Source organism: Raphanus sativus, chromosome 8 (assembly GCF_000801105.2).
Source record: "Raphanus sativus cultivar WK10039 chromosome 8, ASM80110v3, whole genome shotgun sequence".
NCBI classification, from domain to species: domain Eukaryota; kingdom Viridiplantae; phylum Streptophyta; class Magnoliopsida; order Brassicales; family Brassicaceae; genus Raphanus; species Raphanus sativus.
This window is the reverse complement of record NC_079518.1, coordinates 14,462,966-14,486,372: the sequence shown is the minus strand read 5'-3', so window position 1 is coordinate 14,486,372 and position 23,407 is coordinate 14,462,966. Positions and strand designations below refer to the sequence as shown.

The 23,407-nt window shown below is 32.6% G+C and overlaps 4 protein-coding genes and 1 long non-coding RNA gene across 5 annotated transcripts; 2 read left to right on the top strand and 3 right to left on the bottom strand.

Annotated features, from left to right (window-relative positions):
- The first annotated feature begins 3,359 nt into the window (after positions 1-3,359).
- LOC108836631 (importin subunit alpha-2-like) lies at positions 3,360-6,729 on the top strand. Its single transcript, XM_056993208.1, has 11 exons — positions 3,360-3,743; positions 3,817-3,913; positions 4,001-4,092; positions 4,172-4,303; positions 4,386-4,571; positions 4,663-4,826; positions 4,916-4,994; positions 5,415-5,543; positions 5,653-5,780; positions 5,874-6,248; positions 6,355-6,729. Exons 1-10 carry the CDS (start codon positions 3,513-3,515, stop codon positions 6,241-6,243), a joined length of 1,608 nt encoding a protein of 535 aa, XP_056849188.1. The 5' UTR covers positions 3,360-3,512; the 3' UTR covers positions 6,244-6,248; positions 6,355-6,729.
- A 3,909-nt stretch (positions 6,730-10,638) lies between these two features.
- Positions 10,639-11,055, top strand: LOC108836698 (uncharacterized). The gene has a single exon (XM_018609819.1). The coding sequence runs from the start codon at positions 10,639-10,641 to the stop codon at positions 11,053-11,055; it is 417 nt and encodes a 138-aa protein (XP_018465321.1).
- A 375-nt stretch (positions 11,056-11,430) lies between these two features.
- On the bottom strand, positions 11,431-11,844 carry LOC108836697 (S-protein homolog 2-like). The gene has a single exon (XM_018609818.1). The coding sequence runs from the start codon at positions 11,842-11,844 to the stop codon at positions 11,431-11,433; it is 414 nt and encodes a 137-aa protein (XP_018465320.1).
- A 3,881-nt stretch (positions 11,845-15,725) lies between these two features.
- On the bottom strand, positions 15,726-16,658 carry LOC130498557 (leucine-rich repeat extensin-like protein 1). The gene has a single exon (XM_056992010.1). It carries the CDS (start codon positions 16,459-16,461, stop codon positions 15,949-15,951), a length of 513 nt encoding a protein of 170 aa, XP_056847990.1. The 5' UTR covers positions 16,462-16,658; the 3' UTR covers positions 15,726-15,948.
- A 3,472-nt stretch (positions 16,659-20,130) lies between these two features.
- On the bottom strand, positions 20,131-20,722 carry LOC108820062 (uncharacterized). The gene is made up of 3 exons (XR_008937779.1): positions 20,635-20,722; positions 20,422-20,465; positions 20,131-20,347 (listed from the first exon to the last, which is right to left on the bottom strand). It is a non-coding gene; the product is annotated as an uncharacterized LOC108820062 (long non-coding RNA).
- Positions 20,723-23,407: the final 2,685 nt, after the last annotated feature.

The window sequence follows — 23,407 nt, the reverse complement described above, 5'->3', positions numbered from 1 at the left end:
CAAATACATGGCCAATATAAATGTAGTGTTCGCCTTCTCTATGGCTCATGAGATTCAAACAAATATAATAAAAAAGGGCATACCAATATTTATGTCATCTCAATTTTTTTATAAGTTTATATGTTTTAAATCTACTATGACTCGGTACAAGAGAAAGCCTTGATCTCAATAGTATATGGTTTTTGTATATGCAATGCGGCTTTCGGTTTAGTCACCATTATAGTCTAAACCCGGAAACCATCTATACTATTAAATTACAAGCACATTTGGATTTTTACTATGTTTACCCCTATTAAAGAAGTTTTCTTTTGTATTTATTAATGACATTTTGGACATTTTGCATTGGTTTCTTTTTTAATTGTTTTTGGTTTGTCATTAACCACCGGTTTCCTAATTCAATTTTGGTATGTGATTATTCCGTGTTTGATACTGCATCATTTTAATATTTTTCTAACCGGACATGTTTGAAACTGCATCGTTTTTTCTCAAACTATTTAATGGTTTGGTTTTAAACCGCTTTTTCCTAAATATAATCCCAACTATCTAACAAAAATTATTTATAAAAAATAAAAATTGTTTATTGGTTCAACCAGTGGTTCAACCGGTAACTGGATTTCGATTTTAGTAGTTTTTATTGGATTTTTAATTTTTTTTTTCAAACCCGAACTGAATTTATCTTTGATCAACCGGTAATCCGTTCAACCGCAGGTCTCCGATCAAAACTATAAAACTGTTATATTGATTTATATTTAAAATATCTAATTCAAAATTAAAAACCTAAAAATACATGTATAATATAGTTTTACCGAACATAAATCTCGATATAAAATACATATATGAGACGGATTATATAAATACATATACAAGACGGATTATATAAATGTGATTATATAAAATTTTCACCAAACATAAACCCGCGCTTTGAAAGCGCGGGTCAAAATCTAGTAAATACTATTAAAATAGAATTATTGTTAACTTTTATCCTTATCACTATTTAGAATATTGCATATTTTGCCATTGGACATATTTAAAATATACTAACTATCATTAACAATTAATCATATAAATATATTGTAACCTATTTTCCTCCCTTAACTTCCTATTTTCTCGGACATGCACGTCTTATATATTATTTAGCCAAAATATAAAATTGCAAAACCATTCATTTTCTGCAGAAAATAAAATGTAAATGACAACGGGAATTTTTACTTATGCATAGTTGGCACTTTACCCGATATCCGAAGCTGCACCCGAACCCGATCGAAAAACCCGAACCAAAATCCAAACCAAAATAACAAAATATCCGAACAGGTATTGATTTAGTAGAGATTAGATATCCGAACCCGAACGGGTAATACCCGAACCCGAATGGATATCCGAAGATAACCGAACATATATATACTTACCCTTATATTTTTAACTTTCATTTCTCATTTTATTTAAAATATTTATATTGATGTCACACATACTTTAAACTTATATAATATACATATAATTACGGAGAAAAATGATTTGATATTCACTTAAAATAAATATCAAGCTTTTTGTTTCATATATTAACATAAGTTACATCTAAATTCTAAAAATAATAGCCAAATGAATGTCTATTTATTTTTAAAATTTAAAACGGAGTGAACCGTTTGGAATCTCCTCGCAATTCTTCTTAAGGTGTGTTGACCAAATGAAGAATATCTTGAAAGGATGTGGTGTTCCTCTGTAATTCCCGAGATCAGGAGACAACTTAAAATTCATCAGAATGCAACTTTCTCTTTCTCCCAAATCATTTTCGAACTTGAATATTTGTTTTCCTCTAATGAGAGCTTGTATAGATCTCCCTGTTAGAAGATGATAGAACAATTATGAAAAGCATATAAACATAAACAATTCAGAATTATATTATGTACCTTATCATCCAAAAGTATTAAATCGATTCCACCAACATCTCCAAGCTTATCGCTGTTCTGAAGTCGCCACATACAAGCAACTCGAATCTTAAATTATTTATAAATACATACACTAATTTTCATTTGCTAATAAAATAACGAACTATTTTGGATCCTCGTTTAATACACATACTAATTTATGTTGTCTATTAAATACACAATTTTGAAATTCACATATTTTACCCATCATCATTTTAGACGGCGTTAACTATATTTAACAGAGGTGAAGACGACATTAGTGCTTAATTAAACATGTGTTTAATTTTATGAAACAAAATCCTTAAAAATATACGAACTAATTTTCATTTGTTAATAAAATACACGGACTATTTTGGATCCCCGTTTAATACACGAACTAATTTTTGTTTCCCATTTAAAGATTTTACACATCGATTTAGACGATGTCAGCTATGTTTAACATGATCTATGATGTCAAAGTGAATACGATGTTAGTGTTTAGTTAAACATATGGTTAAATTGCGAATGGAAAAGTCGTTAAAAATCTCTCTGATAGATTATATTGGTAGTTTTCTTCTCCATTACATTTTCGTAGTGTAAATTAACCTTAATTGAATCATTATCAGTGCAAGTAAAATGAAGAATATTAATCAAAAACATATAACACTAAACTAATTCCAAAATCAGAAATTCGTTTAAAGTTATCTAGTTTTCTTCGTCATTTTTCACGACATGGAATTCGACTCCACTTCGAAGCAATATAAAACGAAATCAAAGCGAAGAAGAAAAAAAGGAACAAAGTTTGGAGAATACAAGAGGTTGGAATAGATTAGGGTGTCAAATTCGAATTGAAACTAAATAAGGCTCAATCGATTCGAGAGGTTTTAGTTGAGTGTGAGCGTGCTTTTCACAGTTTAACCAGATGTTTAGGTAAAACTAACGTAATATTTTGTTAAACGTAGTTGACGTCGTCTAAATCGATGTGTAAAATCTACAAATTTTAAAAGTTTGTGTATTAAATGAAAAACAAAAATTAGTTTGTGTATTAAACGGAAATAAAAAAATAGTTAATGTATTTTATTAACAAATGGAAATTAGTTCGTTTATTTTTAAAGATTTTTTTTTCATAAATTTGAACACGTATTTAATTAAACACTAACATCGTCTTCATCTCCGCTAAATATAGTTAACACCGTCTAAAACAATGTGTAAAATCTACGTATTTTAAAAATTTGTGTATTTAATAAGCAATAGAAATTAGTTTGATATTAAACACGGATTCAAAATAGTTCGTATATTTTATTAACAAATAAAAATTAGTTCACGTATTTTTAAAGAATTTTCCCCGGTATTTTTAAACAACTTTCCCCGGACAAGTCAACTTGGTGTGTGAGTCGAAATCTAATAATTTCTCTTTTTTTTTTCAAATGTCTCTGTAAACCAAAACAGATTTCAATCTCTGTAACTTTTAATTTCCTCTTTTCTCGTTCCCCTCTACTTGGTCTAGGGTTTATTCTCTCTCTATATAACACCCGATTCTATTCACACTCTCTTTCATTCACCGGCACAGAGCAAGACGAAGAAGAAGAAGAAGAGTAGCAACAAGCAATCATGTCTCTGAGACCCAACGCTAGGACCGAGGTTCGCCGTAACCGCTACAAAGTGGCGGTGGACGCCGATGAAGGACGAAGGAGGAGAGAAGACAACATGGTGGAGATCCGCAAAACCAAGCGTGAAGAGAGCTTGCTCAAGAAGCGTCGCGAAGGTTTTCAACCATCCACACAGCAGCTACCTCAATTCGCTCCTGCCTTCGCTGCTGCATCATCATCCGTCGAGAAGAAGGTATATACGGATCTGAGAACCGATTTCGATTTCTAGGGTTTTAGAACTGATTAGATCGGTTGTTGATTTTAAGTTGGAGAGCTTGCCGTCTTTGGTTGAGGGAGTGCGGTCAGAGGATAGGAACTTGCAGCTTGAAGCGACTACTCAGTTCAGGAAACTGCTTTCCATTGGTGATTTTTTGATATATTCTTTATGAGTTATTGGATTCGATTTCTTGAAATTGAATCGGTGTCTTTGTTTGGTTTTGATTTTGGTAGAGCGTAGTCCTCCTATCGAAGAGGTGATTGGTGCTGGTGTTGTTCCAAGGTTTGTGGAGTTTCTCATGAGGGAGGATTATCCACAGCTTCAGGTTTGTTGTTATCTCTCTCCCTCACATTTTGCTACAGTTGTTATCTGATGATGCTTAATGCTTTTTGTGTGGCTTTCAGTTTGAGGCTGCTTGGGCGTTGACGAACATTGCTTCTGGGACTTCAGAGCATACGAAGGTTGTCATTGAACATGGTGCTGTTCCTATTTTTGTGCAACTGTTGGCTTCTCCCAGTGATGATGTCCGTGAGCAGGTAAAATATGTCTCCATGGTTTTTCTGTTTGTTATTTTATTATGTTCTTAGAGTATATTTTATTAACCTGTTCATGTCTCAGGCTATTTGGGCATTAGGGAATGTTGCTGGTGACTCTCCACGGTGCAGAGATCTTGTCCTTGGTCATGGAGCTTTGTTACCATTGCTCTCTCAGTTGAATGAGCATGCTAAACTCTCCATGCTCAGAAATGCTACTTGGACTCTCTCTAATTTCTGCAGGGGCAAGCCACAGCCTCCGTTTGACCAGGTTCGTCTCTAGTTTTTTTGTCTTTATTCTTTTCTTCCTTATTTGATCAAGGATAATTTTTTTAACTTCTGTGATCTTGTCGTAAGAGCAGGTTAGTCCAGCACTTCCAGCCCTTGAGCGCCTGATCCATTCGACTGATGAGGAAGTGTTAACGGATGCCTGTTGGGCCCTCTCTTATCTCTCTGACGGTACCAATGACAAAATCCAATCTGTCATTCAGGCTGGTGTTGTTCCCCGACTTGTCGAGCTTCTCGAGTGAGTCTTTTCAATCCTGTAAAATCCACCTTGTTTTTGTACATGATTATGTGATGTTTAATATCACTGAATTTTTTGGCTTCGTGCAGCCATCCATCACCGTCTGTGCTTATTCCTGCTCTTCGAACTATCGGTAACATCGTTACTGGAAATGATGCACAGACACAGGTATACTTATTCTTTCAGTCATTTCTATTCAGTATTCATGTTCCACTCGTCCTACGACATTTATGTGAAGAATGAAACATCACTGGCTTATCAGCTGAATGTGAACTAATTTGATAAATTACTATTGGTTCTCAAAAGTTACCTTCTACTCATCAGATTAATTCACTTGAGAATATTAGGTATATGGTGTGTACCTCTGGAAAATGAGGTCTATCATTCATTTCTTTCTAAATTTTGTCTACCCTAGTCCCATGACATAGCACATAATGTCTGGTATCCTGCCTCTTTTAGGCAATCCTCGTCTAGATGTATGTGTTCATCATTTAGGCCTATAATTCTCTGAAGGTCTCAAGAATTTGACCATTTATTGCGTAATTGTTCTTTTTTCGGTTCTGAGCTGATGAATTTTTTTCCCTGCAGTGTGTAATTAGTCATGGTGCACTCCTTAGCCTGTTGAGCCTTCTGACTCATAACCATAAGAAGAGCATAAAAAAGGAAGCTTGCTGGACAATATCGAACATCACTGCTGGAAACAGGGACCAGATTCAGGTGAACTTTCGCCCAAGATCGATGTTGTTCAGCTTATCAGTTTCGGATGGCTTCGATGAAAAAATATATATTTGTGGTTATGCTCTCTAATATTTGTTCTGTAATGCAGGCTGTATGTGAAGCGGGATTGATTTACCCTCTCGTCAATCTGCTTCAAAATGCAGAGTTTGATATAAAGAAAGAAGCTGCATGGGCAGTATCAAATGCGACTTCGGGCGGTTCTCCCGACCAAATCAAGTACGGTGATTATTCGAGATTATCCTTGTTTGAAATATTAGCTCTCTTTCCAAACGATTTACTTGAGGAGTTCCCCTCTGTTGTGTGCTTTAGGTACATGGTGGATCAGGGAGTCGTGAAGCCACTTTGTGATCTTTTGATATGCCCAGATCCAAGGATTATCACTGTGTGTCTAGAAGGATTGGAGAACATTCTGAAAGTCGGAGAAGCTGAGAAGTTGACAGGAAATACCGGGGATGTTAACTTTTATGCGCAGTTGATCGATGATGCCGAGGGATTAGAAAAGATTGAGAATCTGCAGAGTCACGACAACAGCGAAATCTATGAGAAGGCAGTAAAGATTCTTGAAACATACTGGTTGGAAGAGGAAGACGAGACTTTACCACAGGGTGATATCTCTGCTCAGGGATTCCAGTTTGGCGGTAATGACGCAGCCGCACCGCCAGGTGGATTCAACTTCTAGTGAAGGTATACTTTAGGACTAGTTAATCCTGTCCGAGTGTCTTGGACTGGGAAGTTAAAAGAGTAAATATGTCTTTTGTGTAATTCTTGGAGTCTGGTTTTGTTTCAACAGGAGCTGATTGAGTTGAAGAGTCAAAAAGGATGTTTAAGAGTCTGTGGGGGGGGCAATGGTTAAATTGGTCTGAGTTTGAGTCTTGTCTTCTGTGTCAGGTGGGGTGTGGTCGGGTGAGGCATTGTGTAGGAGTCATCAGAGGGAATGTTTTTATGAACCAAAATGGGACATTCGGGGGAAGGGTTTATATAGTATGTGTTTGATCAGAAGCCTGTAGGATCTTTGTGACATTTGTGTACAACACAAGACTGCGAGGTCAAAAACATTTTTAAAAATTTGGTTAAACTTTATTTGGTCGCAAATTACGGGGGTAAAGTGTCTGTTTCAACTTGTAATTTACCCGTTTGTGCATATTCATTTCTGAACTTTGCAGTATTGCTTATTCTATACTGAATTTACGTAAAAACTCAAAATACAAAATACTACATGAACTTTTAGAGGTATGCATTACATGAACTTTAAGCGGTACTAGATTTTGACCTGCGCTTCGAAGCGCGGGTATTATTTTTCACTTTTATAAAATATATTATTTTTTGTAATTATAGAATATATTTATCTTAGTAAAATATTTTTTATAATAAATCCGACACATAGAGTGCTTCTCGTAAACTATGTATTTCTCTAGCTTTGTTTTATTCTCTCTCCAATCAACATATTTATTTAGCTTGTTGTTAAAATAAATGATTATAGATTTTGATCTAGGTGCACATATGCATATTTTGAAAAAATATGATGATATTTGTTTTTTATGTAATTATTAGAATTTGGCAAGGAACATAACCGATACCGATTCGAAAATATAGAACCAAACCCGAACATAAATTGATTAAATATTCAAACTATTCAAAATTTTGTTATTTAAAGAACCGAATCTAATCCGAAAGATTCGGGTACCTGAATTTATCTAAATAGATTTATATACTTATATATATATATATATATATATTAATTATTTTTAGATTTAACGTATATAAAACATCAAAATTATACTTTTAAATTGGTTTAAATATTTAAATATATATATATATATATAGATAGTCAAAATAAATATCTGAAATAGTTAAAGTATATTCAAATCACCAAAAATACTTAAAATAATTATTGATTTTGTATTCATAATTTTAAATCAACCCAATGTTATGTTAAGCTTAGGTATTCTCACATATGTTATTTAAATTTATAGGTATTATCTTATTTTATTTAAAGATTTTGAGAAATTTAAAATATATAGTGATTTAAAACTTTTAAAAATAATTTAAATGGGTTATCCAAACCCGAACCAAACCTGCAAAGATCCGAATCAAACTTAAACAAAATTTAGAAACATCCTAATAGGGCTGAAATCTTTGACTTCGAAAACTGATCAGAACCAAACCCGTATGGGTACCCGAAAACCAATCCTTAGTCATTATTATATATCGTATATTTTCATCATATAATTAATTATATTTTATATGTACCATCATATAAGTAATCATATAATTAATAATATTTTATATGTACCATTATATAGATAATTTCATATATTATATTTTAAAATTTAATATGAAATATAAAAACTATAATTTGAGTTGGTATTTCAAATCGGGTTTTGTATTATTTTTCTTATATATATTGACAACATTTTTTATAATGGACTTAATAACTTAAGCCCATTACTTTTTTTGCTTAACACTATTATTTTTGTTTCCAATAATTTTTTTTTTTTAAAGAGTACAATCCATGTTTCCATGTTTCCAAAACACTTTAATTCTTTTTAATACTCCTATCCTTGTATCCAAACATCTCCATTTTGTACTACAACTTTAATAATATAGATGTGTTTTCTTCCCGAACATTATAATAGTGCATATTTTATACTTAACTAAGCAAAATTTCAAAAATACTATTTTGATTCTAATATGTTATTTAAAAATATATTACATAAAATTTCAAATAGTATTTATATATATATATATAAACCGTCAAAGATATTAGTCATTCATTAATTCACTAAATGACATTATTTTGGATAATTTTGTAAAATTAATAATTATTTTTTGGAAAGTTTGAACTTTCTTACTAACGGACAAGTAAGAGCATATCAACTGCTAGACTAGAAGTATTTTTTTTATAAATTTGTCAACATTAACTGATATTTAAGTTTTATTGTTAATCAAATAAATGTTACAGAGGAATAGTATTTTAAAATTTTAAAATACTATTTTTGTACTTCTAACGGTTAATATATGTATATAAACACGATTCTGATAATTATATAGCATTTTTAATTTTTAAATGTTACATAATTTATCAAAATAACTTCGTTTGGCTTTGATCTAAAGGCAAAACCAACACAAAAGTCTTCATTTTTATAATATATTTCAATTTTTTAGTAATACTACAAAGTAAATATTTAAATCAATAATAATTAGTAAATTTTAAAATAATGATTTTAAAGTTAATTTTAAAATAAATAGTTATATATTTATTTGATAAAACTAAACGATTAAAAAGTTGATATCATTTATTGATTAACAATAAGACTTAAATTTAATTTAATTTTAACAAATTTATACCAAAAAATACTTTAGTCTAGCAGTTTGAACCTTCCAAAAAATAATTATTAATTTTACAAAAGCTATTCAAAATGATATCATTTCGCAAATTAACGGATGACTAATGACGGTCTATATATATAAATACGATTTTGAGAGTTAATGTAATATTTTAAATTTTAATTTTAAATTTTTTGTCATAAGCAATGTTATTTGATAATTAATGATTAAATAATATATTTGATGGTCAATATATATAAGCACAATTTTGAGAGTTTATGTAGTATTTTTGAATTTTTGCTTAGTTTAGTATAAAATATGCACTACTATAAAGTTCAGAAAGATAAATACAAAATGCTTAAAGTTCATATAATATTTATGAGTTTTTATGTAGTTTGGTACGAAATTACGCACTACTGCAGAGTTTATAAAAAAACATATTGAAATAGGCACTTTACCCCAAGTTACGGTGACAAATTGGGTTTTGTCGCATTGACAACTCTTACGGTGCGCGTCTGGAAAGAAGTAATCAGAACCCATCTTTAGACGATCCCCACATCCAGTCTCTCCTCATTTAAGATAAATGCTTTTGCTTATATTTTCTTTACATTTCTCATTCCTTGTCAAAGTTTTAATCCTCAATTCTTGTCACATATATAGATCATTGATAACTCGTAGGATGAATGGATGATACTGCATAGGAAGCCATTCTTTGTGAGAAGAGTAATTGTGACATTTCATCCGATGGTGATGAAACTGAGTTCCATTGCATTATGTTTAAGTTATACCATTTTCTTTTTTTTTTCCTTTTTATTTGGTTGTTTTTGTATGTTTTTTATTTAAACAATGATCATATACTTGTAACCGAATTTGGATTCTTAAATCAATAATCAATATACCATCTATCAAGTCCTCATCATATACAAACCAAATTCTATACAGTCTAAATCAGTTGAAGTTTCAATAAGTTCTCTAAGGTTTTGTAGTTTCAACAAGTTTTACTAAGTTATACATTCTGGATTCGGTTTTAACTTCTTTTTTATCGGTTCTCTGTGACTCGTCTCTTGTTGTCAAATCATTCTTTCGGTGATGAAACAATAGAAATGAGAGGATATCGGCAGCGTAAGATTTATTTACTAAGATAAATTCTTGGAACCGAATGGTTTAGTGGTCTTTTACACTGCTTTTGGAATTAAATAAATGACAATTAAAATCGAAGGAGAGAAAGCATATGAGATTTTTTTGTCCGCCAAGAGCCTGCAAAGCTTTGATTCCATTCGGTTAGATTCTTTCAGTTTTCAGTGTTTTTGGTTCTCGAAAATTGAAACCATTTGTTTTAGATATTTATGGTTACCTTTGGACATATTCGGTTTTCTTTGCTATATTTATGATATTTTCAGTTACTTAAAAATTTATACTTTCCTTTTTCAAGTAATCTGAAATATTTCAGTTCTATTCTTAAACAAATGTGGTGGTCAATAAACGTAATTTTAAGATCTGATTATAACTGACGTACACAAACTCAGTGAAAACAAGATATGATGAGATGTGTCGCTTAGAAAATGAGCAGAACACCAAGTACTGTCTAGAGCCTAGCGTCACAAGCCTAATTAATCAAGTGTGGTCTACCAAAGAAGCGCTTAAAATAAAGCATTTCATGTGGAAAGCCTTATATAATTGTGTCCCTGTTTGCAGTTCACTGACTGACCGACATTGTCATTTGTCATTCTGATCGTACTTGCTAAAGATGCGAGAAGGACGACGAGACAGTAAACAGGAAGGGATTGACGAGAGTTTAGCTCGAATTCTATGGATCCTATGGTTCCTGTGGAAAGCGCGTAACATCAAGGTTTTTGAGGGAAATGACACATCCCCACTGGAAGTTCTTCAGTCTGCGACTTTGGAGGCTGCCATCTGGAACCTGACGCATGTAGTTTCAGAGAGGCGGGAGGTAGACGACAGAACCCTCCTACCTGAACTACAAGATTCACCATCACCGAAACCGTTCTGCAGGGTTGACGCATCCTGGAAAGTTGATGATGCTCGGTATGGTGGTGGCTTCATGATGGAGATGAAGGATGGGATCACTATATTTGGTTCATTTGCTTGTAACCAAGTGTTTTTCCCCTACACGCCGAGTTTAACACTCTGCTACGGGCCATGAAATCCTCACTACTTCTCGATCACGTCTCAATGGCGTTTGAATCAGAAGAATGGCTAAGTCTTATGGGCTGGATTTGATGAGTTTATTGATCTTTGTTCTAAGTTTATTTCTTGCTCTATATCGTTTGTGACACGTACTAAGAATCTCCGAGCTGACCGCCTTGCTAAAGGTGCCATGTCTCGTGGTTTTTGCTTTTTTCATGTCAACACTGAGGTCGAGCTTTTGATGCCAAGAAAAAAAAAGCTGACGTACACGAACTCTTAAACAACACGTATTTCGATAGTTGACAAAAAAAAACCTCTGCCATATTATTATTCGGAACACAAAGTTAATAAGAGTATAATACTTATAGATATTAAAACTGTTGGAAAAAGTCTAAGATTTCCAAGGAAGACAGACATCAAACTTGTTAGTGATCTTGTTAAGCTTGCAAGGACCATTCTTACGAATCTTCCACTCACAGTAAGTGCATCCAAACTTCTCAAATTCTCTATCTCTTTTTTGCTTATATATATCGAAATAATGTGATTCGTTTCCCAAACTAAATCTGCAAAAGAATAAAGTACGACCAAATATATCAGGTTTAAAGCGAAAGAACCATGATCCACCTACTCCCAAACGCCCATATCCAAGATCGTTGTCACCGGATTTACAGTGATAGCCTAACGATAATCCACTTCCAAGATCATTATGAATCACCACTGTCGTCTTTTTGGCCCGGGACATGGTTGCACTCATGAACATAATCACCATGATGAAGAGAACTTTATGATGTTTTAGAGAATCCATCTTTGTGGTATGTATTTTTCTTAGAATATTGGTTCTCTATATATAGTGAAACAATATATGCTCTTATATACTTTAGTAATATGGAAAATTTGTTTCTTAAACTGATATAATACACGTAATTTATGTATTATTTCTACTCTTGGAACACTAATTTGAATCAACCTTTCATCAAATGCTAACTATGAGATTTATTTTTCCTTTATTTTAATTAAAAAATCCTTTTCTTTTTTTTTCTTACCATTTTTGTTGTAGATCTACGTTTTCTTAGCATATTTGATCTAAAAATTTAAAGAAAATTAACATATATTTAGAAATCACTCGGTTTTTTTTTTGATACATATACATTTTCAGTTTTAACTTACTTTATGACATTTTAATTAATCTCTCTAATGTAAATTTTCCCAAAAAATATTATATGTATCGAGTTAATTCTTTATAATACATAGTACTAAATTTTATTTTATTTCCAAGGAAATATTTTTGGAAATATTAATATTTTAAAATATTAAATTAAAATTTTGATTTGGTATAGATTTTCAATATTATATAGTTTCAACTTTTAATTTTTAAAATTTTATTATTTTATTACAAACGTTATTTTTAATTTTATGCTGATTTTATAAAACAGTATACATCAAATTAATTCATTTTTAAAAATGATTCATTTTAGGTCGACGAACTATTTTCCCACGAGAGCTATTGTATAGCATCAGATGTCTCCCAAACTATATCCTCGTTATATCTATCCTTGAATATAAAATTTTAATCTTTCTCTCCCTAATATTACAGTTTCGTACTTGTATAGCCACATATATATAAAGTTCGAAATCGGAAAGGCCATAGAACATAATTTAAATTGGTATACTGTCTAAACCAAACTGTAAATGTTTTTAAACCGATATTTTCCCACGAGAACTATTGTATATTTCTTGTTAGTTTAATTTATTTTATATGGAATTTTAAAATTATATGTCACTTGTATTGTTATAGCTTTGATTTTTATAAAATGTTTTCTTATTATTTCTTAAAAAATATTAGTTACTTTTCAAAATATTATCTAAAGTTATTTCTTAAAAATATTAGTTAATGTTTTTAAAAAAATAACTAAAGTTAGTTTTTAATTTTTTTAGTTATACCTATTTTTACGAAATTCTATTTTATTTTTAAAGAATAAATTTTGAAAGTTTTGACATCTTGAAAACACTCTCAACTTTTATTCTTTATGCTGGTTTTTTTTAAAAAAAAGTAGTATCCATATGAAGTTAAATTTTAATTTTTTTGTTAGTTTACCTTATTTTTTATAAAATTCTATTAATGTAAGTTATTTTAAATCCTATATGAACATTCTCACTGTCTTCAATGCTCAACTTTTATATGGTAAATATTATTTTACTATGCTAATTAATACTTTTTCCATTCCACCAAAATAGATTTTTAGAAAACAATATCTCACAAAATAGACTTTTTATGTTTCCTATACAGAAATTGTAAACCTTAAGAAAATTAATTGAGTTTATTGAATTATTATCCGCTAAAAGTTATTAAAATTGATGATCGTAAAAAATAATGCATTTATAATATTAATTTAAGTATTTTCTTAATGTGTATATTTTAAATTTGTGTGAAACATTATAAAATTAATCTTTAAAGAATAGAGATAGGAGTAATTTTTGACTGACTAGTAGATGATGACTAAAGCAAAAAGTGATTACTAACGTAAATTATTTAATGTTAAAAATATTTTTAGGACTAAAAGAATACATAATGAAAAATAAATAAAATGTTAAAAACATTTATATACCCTACCTTTATATATATGTACATATAAAATCATTTTTTATTTTCAGAAAAATATATTCGGAAATTTTTATTTCTGATTTTTTGAATTTTTATATTTTTATTCTGATTTTATTTTCTAAATCTTAAATTATAAATCTTAATTGCCAAACTCTAAACTCGCTTTTTCAATCTAAACCTTAACTTAAGTTAGTTGATCGAAGAGATATAAATATTATTTTTAAACTTTAGTAAATTTTGTTTTAGACATTTTGATTCTTAGAATTTTTTTATAAGTGTTTTAGGCTATCCTAAATGTAGATGTTTTAAGAATTTCATAAAATTAATTTCAGCTGTTCCCTTTTATCTTCCGTCGTCCCAAATATTTAAGAGGCTTAAAAACCTTTTAAAATAATGTGGCCACTAATTAAAATACATTTACAAAATTTCCTCGGTTCTCGGGGAAAGCACGCCGCGAAGGCTTCAATCGCTGGAGTTGTCAACCAGTGAGAGGAGCACAGTTAGTATGTGGTGGTGTCTTACTTCCCAGTGCTGGCGGTGGCTCCTCTGTCTCGTCGGAGGTACAGACTCACACTATTGGATGCCATGACTGGTGAACCGGTTGCGTTGCTGGTTGTCAAGGCTCTCTTTCTTTCTGTATGGATGAGTTCAGTCGCTTCAGCTAAGAAGTGAGGCATGGGAGCTCGATGATGCTGGGTTAAGTTGGGATTGCATCGCTCGGTGAAGAAGCATTAGTCCGAAAGCTGAACTATCATCATTTGGCGTCTAATGCTTGTTTTTTTCTAATGTTTACTTCTGATCTGAACTAGTTAATTTCGGTTGTTAGTGTTATTCAATTTCTGTGGTCAAATTTAGGTGGTTTAAGAGTCAGCATTTTCTGAGTCATAGGAAAGGTTTGTCTTACTGGGTAGAATTACATCAAAGTAGAAAATCGGGGTAGTAAGATCCATCTATGTGTTCATGAGTGATACTAGTTCACTTTGTATGTAAGTGTGGTTGAAAATCATGTACTCTCTTGGATAATATAAGCTGAAATTGAGCAAAAAAAGGAATCATAGAGACGAAACTTGCTCTGGTTAACCAGTAACACTACATACAACTTTTGTACTATTCTACAAATTTGCGTATATAATATGTGGCCTGAAGCTCATGCTTCACAAGCCTTAAAGGAGGGATGGGCTTACTCGATATGACACCATCTCTACGCACTTAAATAGTGTGTGAAATAAAAAATGGGTCAGCTATGAAACAGCTTACGATTTGTGGGCTTTTATTGGTATCAATCCAAATCAAGCGCCTCTTCCATTTTCACGCGATTTTTTTCTTCGAAATAACTTTCTTTGTTGAGCCGAGGAACTAACAATTAACAAAGGACGACTTTGCTTAATATCAATTTTAGAAATATTATTGTTTTTTTTGCTTAAAGAAGTAAAATGTAACAATTGCTTGATATTTTATGTTTATTTATTAATATGTTTGTAGTTATTTAGTAATTTATATGCATAAAAATACATAAAAGGTATTGTTTTATTTACATTTGTAATTTCAGGTGTAAGAATTTGAGTTTGGTTTATTTATTTATTCTTGGTATATTGAATTAGATCTATTACTTTAAATTTAGTCTTATTCATTGCATGGGTTTATAGGTCATACGTATGAATGATACAATACTTCGAAATGGACCTTGGAAAGCTTATTTGTTTAATCAAATTGATGTCTAATGCTTCGATGTAGTCTAGATGGTGGGCATATATACCTAACCCGTACAAGAATCATTTCTTCTGTGGTGGATAACAGTTCCCTCCATTTTTCACCGAGGTGGATATGTAAGAAAAATGAAAATTTGAACGAAACTTATATAAACTATACTTAAAAAAAAAGAAACAAGAAGATTTACGTCGAAATGTTGAAGATATCTACTTCTGTAGTTATTAATTATAGTAGTGTTCTGATGAGGTAGCAACTAGGCAACGTCTCAAAAAAAAAAAATATATATATATATATATTTGGTATCAAAACAAGACTTTTATTGCTTCCTTTTAATGAAACTATAGTCCAAATTGTAATGAAATTAAAACCAAAAATAAAGGCAAACAAACAAACCCCATTTATATAACTTTTACTAGAATTATAAGATAATAAAAGGCTACATTCATAAAATTGTTAAAAATGATAGAAGTACAGATAAATTTGCTACTTGCACAAGCAAAACGTAGTGGAGAAAGAAAACAGAAGAATCATAAAGATCTCTCATGCATAGATCTGAGGGTTTCTTGAAGTTACAATCAACCTCTATTATCTGTCTTATTATAAGTAAAGAGCAAAAATTAAGACAAAAGAGAATCCGTAAGAGAGTTTGACTTTCACATCGGATCCGGCCGACACAACAGATTGCTGCGGAGGGCTGTGGTAGTAAAACGGAAAGTACGGAACGATTGGGTTTGGCGGCGGCGTATAAGGGTTGTAGTTCCCTCCACTTTTAGGCGGCGGATAATAGTAGCCACCGCTGCCGGAAGAAGATGGTGGTGGAAGGTAAGAGCCAGACTGAGAAGGAGGTGGGTAGTAGTAGTAAGGACCACCACCACCACCACCACTACCACTGGATCTAGGAGGCGGAGGACAGGCGGGTGTGGTGGTGGTGGCTGGAGGCGGAGGAGATGGAGTCGGAGGCGGAGGAGAGGGGTTTGGCTGACAAGGATTGTCACAAGAAGTGCACATTGTACAGTCAACGATCTGAGATTTTGCTGAGGTAAGCGTGGCGTGCGTCGTCATCAAGAAGAGAAAGTGAGAAAGAAAAAGGAGGAGATGGAATGTTTTCATTGTCGGGATGAATCTGGAGTTCGTGTCTGGTGAGAGAATCTGAAAGTGAACGAAGCAAATTTGAGGAAGAAGACAAAGAAAGAGAAAGGGCACACACAAGTGTTAGCTAAGAGTGAAGCAGAGGAACGTGTAGACTAGACTGTATCCAATACTTCCTTTCATTTCTCACCATTTAATAATAACATTTTTTTTTTGGTAAAACATTTTTTAACCACATTTGTCTACGTTAAACTTTATAAATATATTTCTATGGTTAAGAAAGAAGCTTCATATTAATACGTATCATTAGTTCCAATTTTAAATAATTTTTTATTCACGACTAAAAACAAATAACAAATTAATAAAAAAAGTTACGTGCAGCAAGCAGCTAGTATTTACTACTGACTGTAGCATTTGATATTTAATTCAACTCCTCTTGCGTTTGCATCCGATATGATGATGAACAAGGTTGAATGCAGAAAAGACACGTGGAAGAAGGAACTACGGTTGGATTGAGAGAAGCTCGTAGGATCCGATGAGAAACGCGTAAGAATGGAAGTGAGCACGTGCATGTCGGCTCGTTTATCAGCACAAGTGCCTTCTCTTTCATATTGCTCGGATCTCTGCTCACAAACGTAATCACGATTTCTTTCCCTTCTCACTTCATTGATGAACGCGTAGATTAATATAATTAGTCAGATGTGAAGCTTAAACAATTTTTTTTTTTTACATCTATGCATCTCATGGCCTATAATATGATAAAACGCTACTGGCATCATTTTAAAAAGGCAAAGATTAAAAAACAGTACAGTATGTAAGAGCAAGATTATCGGAGGTTTCTTAGGGGGTTGTCAAGGGGAGGGGGACCACATAGCGATAGGACCAATGCAAAAAAGGAGAGGAAAGTCGTTAACTAAGCGACGTCCTTGTTGAGTTTATTAACTGTTCGCGGGCCCCACTGAAACGTGGCGGCCAGCGATTGGTTCGTTTTTAATTTTTTTTTTTTTTTTTAAATTCGAACAAAAACCAAAAAGAAAAAAAAATATAAGGACTTTAGATTTTGTTACCGATAATGATGCCCTTTTTTTTTTTTTTGACACCCGATAATGATGCCCTAAAGCAATTAAAGGCAGTGAATGATATAAAAAGATCCTCGGGCGCTGTGCTTGTGCAGTGATTTATCATGAATATTTATCATGAATGATGATGCCTACTTGTATCCGCGAACCTCACCCATTGTCTGACCTAAGCCCCACCCCTCTCCTCAAACTTGTTTTTACTACTACTACTTACTACTTCCATTTTTACTTCCTTTTTTTTTTCGTTTTACTATTTTTAAAATGTTTTCACACAAAAAAAATTGAAATTAACACGTTTGAATGTGAACACGTTTTAATTTAACATAAAGACAGTAAGTACTTTTCTTTTGCCTAATATAATTTTGTTTTAAAATAACGTTGTGGTAGTAGTCTACACAAGCTTTTTCATCATCATCATCATCATCTTGAAAATGGAGAAGAACAATCTACTTTAATTTTGAGATGAAACTCAAGTATATATTGTACGAAGGATAAATAAAAACAATAAGTCTTATAACAAAAGTAGACAGTCTCAATGGGTGAATCAGAGGGAGAGATACGACGTCGGAATTCGGATCCGAGGTAACCAAACCTGCCAGCTCCAGGTGACGAACTTTTGAATATGAGTGGCAAATACCCAAGTGGCTGCTTTGTATCTCTGATGAATCTGAAAACATCCAAATCACCACCATTACATCATTAATAATATGTAATGGACAAAAAATAAAATACATATATGTTGACCACACCACATCAATGAAATGTAATACCTCGAGAATTTGTTGGCTGCTGCGCAATGAGTTACGGCCAATGACGCAGACTGTTCCACCGGAGCCACCACCTGTGATTATGGCTCCATACAAAGTTCCATCGTCGATTTTAGACTTGTTATGCTGCATCCCTTACTAACTGGACCAGCCTGTTTGTTCCGTCTGATCCTAGTCCGCACGCGCTGTAGCTGTAGTGACACTGAACAACAAACACACTACAAGAAATATACGTATCCTCCGAGAAAATTTACCGAGAAACTTTTTTGCCAGAAAAAAACTGATAGATTACTGAGAATTTTCCGAGAATTACAAAATTTTGTTAGAATCTCATCGGAAATTTCCGACATAAAGGTTTTGTCGGTAGTTTCTTGGAACGAGTTGTCATAAATTTCTCGGGAAGTTTATATACCGGCAAAATAAAATTGTTCTCGGTAAATAATCGGAAAACTATTTAAGAATTCGTCGGAAGTCCCACGGTAAATGTGTGGGGCCTTTCTACAGTGGTCACATACATAATATCAATATATTTTTAACATTTCTACTAATTTTAAAATAACTTTTACTAATTTTAAAATAATTTTTATAATTTTATCGAAAACAAATGTTTTATACTCCTCTCCCCTTCTTCAATCCATTTTCTTTCTTCAACTTCTTTTAATTCTACTTTCTACTCTTTCTCTTCTTCATGCTGTAATCTTCTTTCTTAGTTTCTTTAAACCAGTCATAATTTGGTTATATTCTCTTAATTTCTATCTTATTTCTTTTTCGTTATTTCATTACGCACAACTCCTTGTTTAGATCTATCCTTTTCTCAACTTCTGGGATTTCATTCTCCGTTTTCAAGATCCTAAGAGCAGCAAGAAGAAAAGTCACAAGAAAGCCCAGGGGGTCCTAAACGTTCTTCTTAGAAGCAAAGATAAGTCCATTTCTTTTTTTTTCTTTTGTTTTATTTGCCTCCTTGTCACTCCATATTTTCTTTTGTTCATCTTCTTTCCGATCTTCTCATTTTCTTGTTCTTGATGTAGATCTGTTTTATTTTTTCAGATTCTTTTTGGAGAAGTTACCAAAACCACCATTTGGGCCAACAGTTTCTGCGCTTTCACTAAAACCAGTTTGTGCCACCGCCGCCTCTTTCCACCGCCGGAGCTTCAGATTTTTGTTTTAAATTTTTATTTGTTTATTTATTTTTTAATGTAGTGAATATTTGATAATTTTAATATTATTATCTTTATTTGCATTTTCATTATTTTCAATTTATTTTTTTTAATTAAAATTATAAATTTCTCGGAAAAGCCTCGGTATTACCGACAACCTTTACCGACAAGTTTCCCGAGAATGTGTGTTTCTCGGTAAATTCCGATAACATATCGACATATCAGTATTTCCGAGACCCAAACTCCGACGTCTTGTGGTTTGTCGGAACAATATCGGAAATGGGGTCTTCCGAGGACATCCCGACAAATCTGACTGTCGCTATGGAAGCCTCTTTCTTGTAGTGACAAAGGATAATGCCAAAAAAGAGTATCAATATAACTCTCGGTCTTCATTTATTTTCACATTCAAAGTAGACAAGGTCGGTAGTTTGAAGTCGATCACTGTGACCGGATCGTCGTGATCCAAGTATTCATCAGTGAATGTCTTACCCCCAGCATGAAATATGGAAGCTTATCTGCATAACGAGCTTCGTAATTGCAACAACATAATCAGAGCTATATATGTGCATTAACTGATAATACGCTAGTTTGGGGATTACGAAATGGTTCTAAATTTTATTCAAGCTGAATGAGAGAACAAGGATGGAGTGTTCGTTACCTGTGAGGCCATAAATTGCACAAGTAATCTACTGAAGCTTCGGTCACAAGCTTCGGTCACAAGTAATTCACAAAAGGAATGGATAGAATCTTGTTATCTCAGGAAAATGATGATGTTTTACATCTAGCTTGGGAGTTACTAAGACCTACTTGGCAGACCATGGCCAAAAGTTTGTTGGCTTCCCCACAGGACGAAGTCATCTGATCCAATAACACCACATGGAGCTCCAACAATGTGATTCTCCACCTAGCAGGCAACAGAAGAGAATAAGAAAAAACAAATTAACATTGCACAAATTCAGGAAATGACCTTACTATAACCTTTTGGCAGAGTATAGCAAGATCTCGGGGGCTGATACTCAGTCCTGCACATTTAATCCAACAGTCATTGAAGTAGACAAAACTAAAAATGCCTAGAATCAAAAAATTTCCTTGTTTCTATATACTTAGCTATCTCAAATGACTGACTGATTTTTTTTCACCAACGTTCGTGATTATGACTCTCATTTTTGACGATATGTAAAAGAAAATTACCTTGCGCAGCAGCTATTGCGGACATACTCGCCACCTCCACAGCAGCAGATGAAGATACACCTTTACCTTCAGGCACAGTAGAAGAAACCTGAAAAAAAAATTATTAGTTAGCTCTAACGTTCATCTTATATACATAACACCAAGAACTACCTAATGGACACAGGTCTGAGTCTTTTATAGAAAATCAAATAGGACTTGACTAGTGCTAGAAAGACACAGTTTGCCGAAATTATAACTGAATGATTTCATAATGAATCAATCTAAAATGTTACTTTTTTAATGTTTCTTAATTAACGTTCCTAGACTAAAAGGTTTGACCATAAACCTTAATTAAAAGAACAGTTAATATTTGTATAACACTTACTGAACTGATTATAAATGATCGTTGACTCTGCGTTACAATACATTAGTATTTCTGTATATATAACTCATTCAATAACTACAAACAATATCACGTTATATCTCAAGCACTCTCTTATACCACAAAAATGGATATTCCAAAACGATGCCTATCATTTTTCATATTGATTATCTTTGTAACTACAGGTCTATCACATGCCGAAGTAAAGGTAGAAATCTTCAACGATCTTCATAGTGTACTGCATTTTCATTGTAAATCAAAGGACATTGATCTTGGTGACCAGAGTTTGCAACCAGGTAGATCGTGGTCATTTCAGTTTCAGCGTAATCTATTTGGAAGGTCATTATTTTACTGTTCCTTTCAATCCTTTGATTTGCCAAACGGAAAGCGTTGGTTTGACATATACGAAGAGCCCCGAGATAATGAGAGTTTTTGGATTCATTATTTCTGGAAGATAAGACCATCTGGACCTTGTAAGACTACCATTTTCAACGGGGGGTCTGTTATTCGGACTGAAGGTTGTTATAACTGGAATAAAAATTAGTTCTTAAAAAGACATAGACAGAATGAAATTAACGCATGTCTTTTCTATGGCTCACAAGCCTCAGAATATAATATAAAATAAAACATACATTTTGTTACCTTAATTTTTAAATTGATAATTGTCCATATATTTTAAATCAGTCGGTACAAGAAATAGCAAGGATCTCACTAGTGTATGATATATGTTGTGTTTGTGCAACTTATTGTATTCAAGTATTACCTTCAACCTCATTAACAAAATCTCTTATTTTCCATATATATATATATTCAACTGGTATACCAAAATAAAATATATATTCGTCGTTTACTTTTGTGTATTCATCTGTTCCATTTATGTTTTGCTTCTGTGAGGGAACTATTCGGAAGGGTCACCACCTTCTGAGTGTCAGATGGAAATTTCCGTTTCACAGAATTCCTTAACTAGTACAAACTTTTTTGTGTGTAGATTTAGCTTCGATCATATCAATCACTAGACATTGACATTTCCCTGCCCCACTATTACTGCTCTTGAGCTTGTGTCAACTTTTACAGAGACTGAGATAAGAGAAGCTTTACATTCCTTTCCTAATGATAAATTAAGTTTCAGTTCCGAATGGGTACACTAAAGAGTTTCGTAAGGCGACTTTGTCTGCCTTAGCAGAGATTTTCTTGTTGAGATTCAGTCTTTCTTCTTGTTGGTTTCCTCCCAAAAGTATCAATGCAACTATCCTCTAACTGATCCTAAGTTTGAAAATGCACAGTCTATGAAAGATTATAGACATACCACTTATTGCAATATGCTTTATAAAGTCATTCCTAAGATTCTACCTAAATGACTGAAAGCAGTTCTACCAGGAGCTATTGAAAAAAAGCAGTGTGCTTTCATAAAGGGACGCTTACCGTTAGAGAATGTACTGCTAGAATCTGAGTTGATAAATGAATCTCATAGAGCCGGAGTGTCGCCTAGGAATACTATCAAGTTTGATATCTCCAAAGCATTCGACACAGCTAAGTGGTCTTTTATTATGGCAGTTTCGTGTACTATGGACTTGCCTGATCGGCTTATTCATGGTGTGAGATTGTGTTATCTATTGCTTATTTTTCTGTTTCATTTAACGACAGTTTAGAGGGTTTCTTCGCAAGTTCTAGAGGAATTAGAAATGGATGCTCCCTATCGCCTCATCTATGCTTAATATCAACAATGTTCTGTCCAAGCTTATTAATCAAGTTCTAGAGACTGATTTGATTTGTTCTGTAATTTAAAATGATATAGCGTTATACAGTGTCAATAAAAATAATAAATATTCGAGATTTGTGTGGACAGTGGTGGATGTAACAATATTTTTTAATCAGGGGCACAATTTGTGAATAGATTATAAAATTTAAATATATTTTTCATATAATATTATATATTAATAATAATTATATATTCATTTTAAATTATTATATTATATTTTTGCCAAACATTTTTGTTCACAAAAAATACTTTAGGCTGTTTTAGAAAATATTTCTCAACTGACTCTAATATATAATTATCTTTTAATAAAAGTTTAAACTTCAACCTTGTTTCGAGAAAAAAAAAAGAATATTGGGAAAAAACTATGCAAAACAAATTGAACGCACCGAGAATAATGCTTCCTTTTATGGGACCCACCAAAAATAAAATAGCTGGTATAAACATCTGCTAAATAAATGTGTTTTACGAAATTCACCAGCCACTATATCCCAAGAAACCAAAATGTAGTAGCTGATTCGTTAGCTAGGACTGCTCGTACTTTCCATCATTTTTTTTGTTACTTTAGTTGTTCTATTCCGGTCTGGTTACCCAGACCACCTCAAGTTTGATTAATAGAATAGTCTTTCGATGTTAAAAAGAAAAGTATCGAACCT

Excerpts from the sequence above, each read along its gene's own strand:
- LOC108836631 (XM_056993208.1), top strand. The coding sequence starts at position 3,513 with ATGTCTCTGAGACCCAACGCTAGGACCGAGGTTCGCCGTAACCGCTAC. Across the intron at positions 3,744-3,816 it reads CATCATCCGTCGAGAAGAAG|TTGGAGAGCTTGCCGTCTTT; the intron begins GTATATACGGAT and ends GTTGATTTTAAG. Across the intron at positions 4,827-4,915 it reads CGACTTGTCGAGCTTCTCGA|CCATCCATCACCGTCTGTGC; the intron begins GTGAGTCTTTTC and ends GGCTTCGTGCAG.
- LOC108836697 (XM_018609818.1), bottom strand. The coding sequence starts at position 11,844 with ATGGATTCTCTAAAACATCATAAAGTTCTCTTCATCATGGTGATTATG.
- LOC108836698 (XM_018609819.1), top strand. The coding sequence starts at position 10,639 with ATGCGAGAAGGACGACGAGACAGTAAACAGGAAGGGATTGACGAGAGT.
- LOC130498557 (XM_056992010.1), bottom strand. The coding sequence starts at position 16,461 with ATGAAAACATTCCATCTCCTCCTTTTTCTTTCTCACTTTCTCTTCTTG.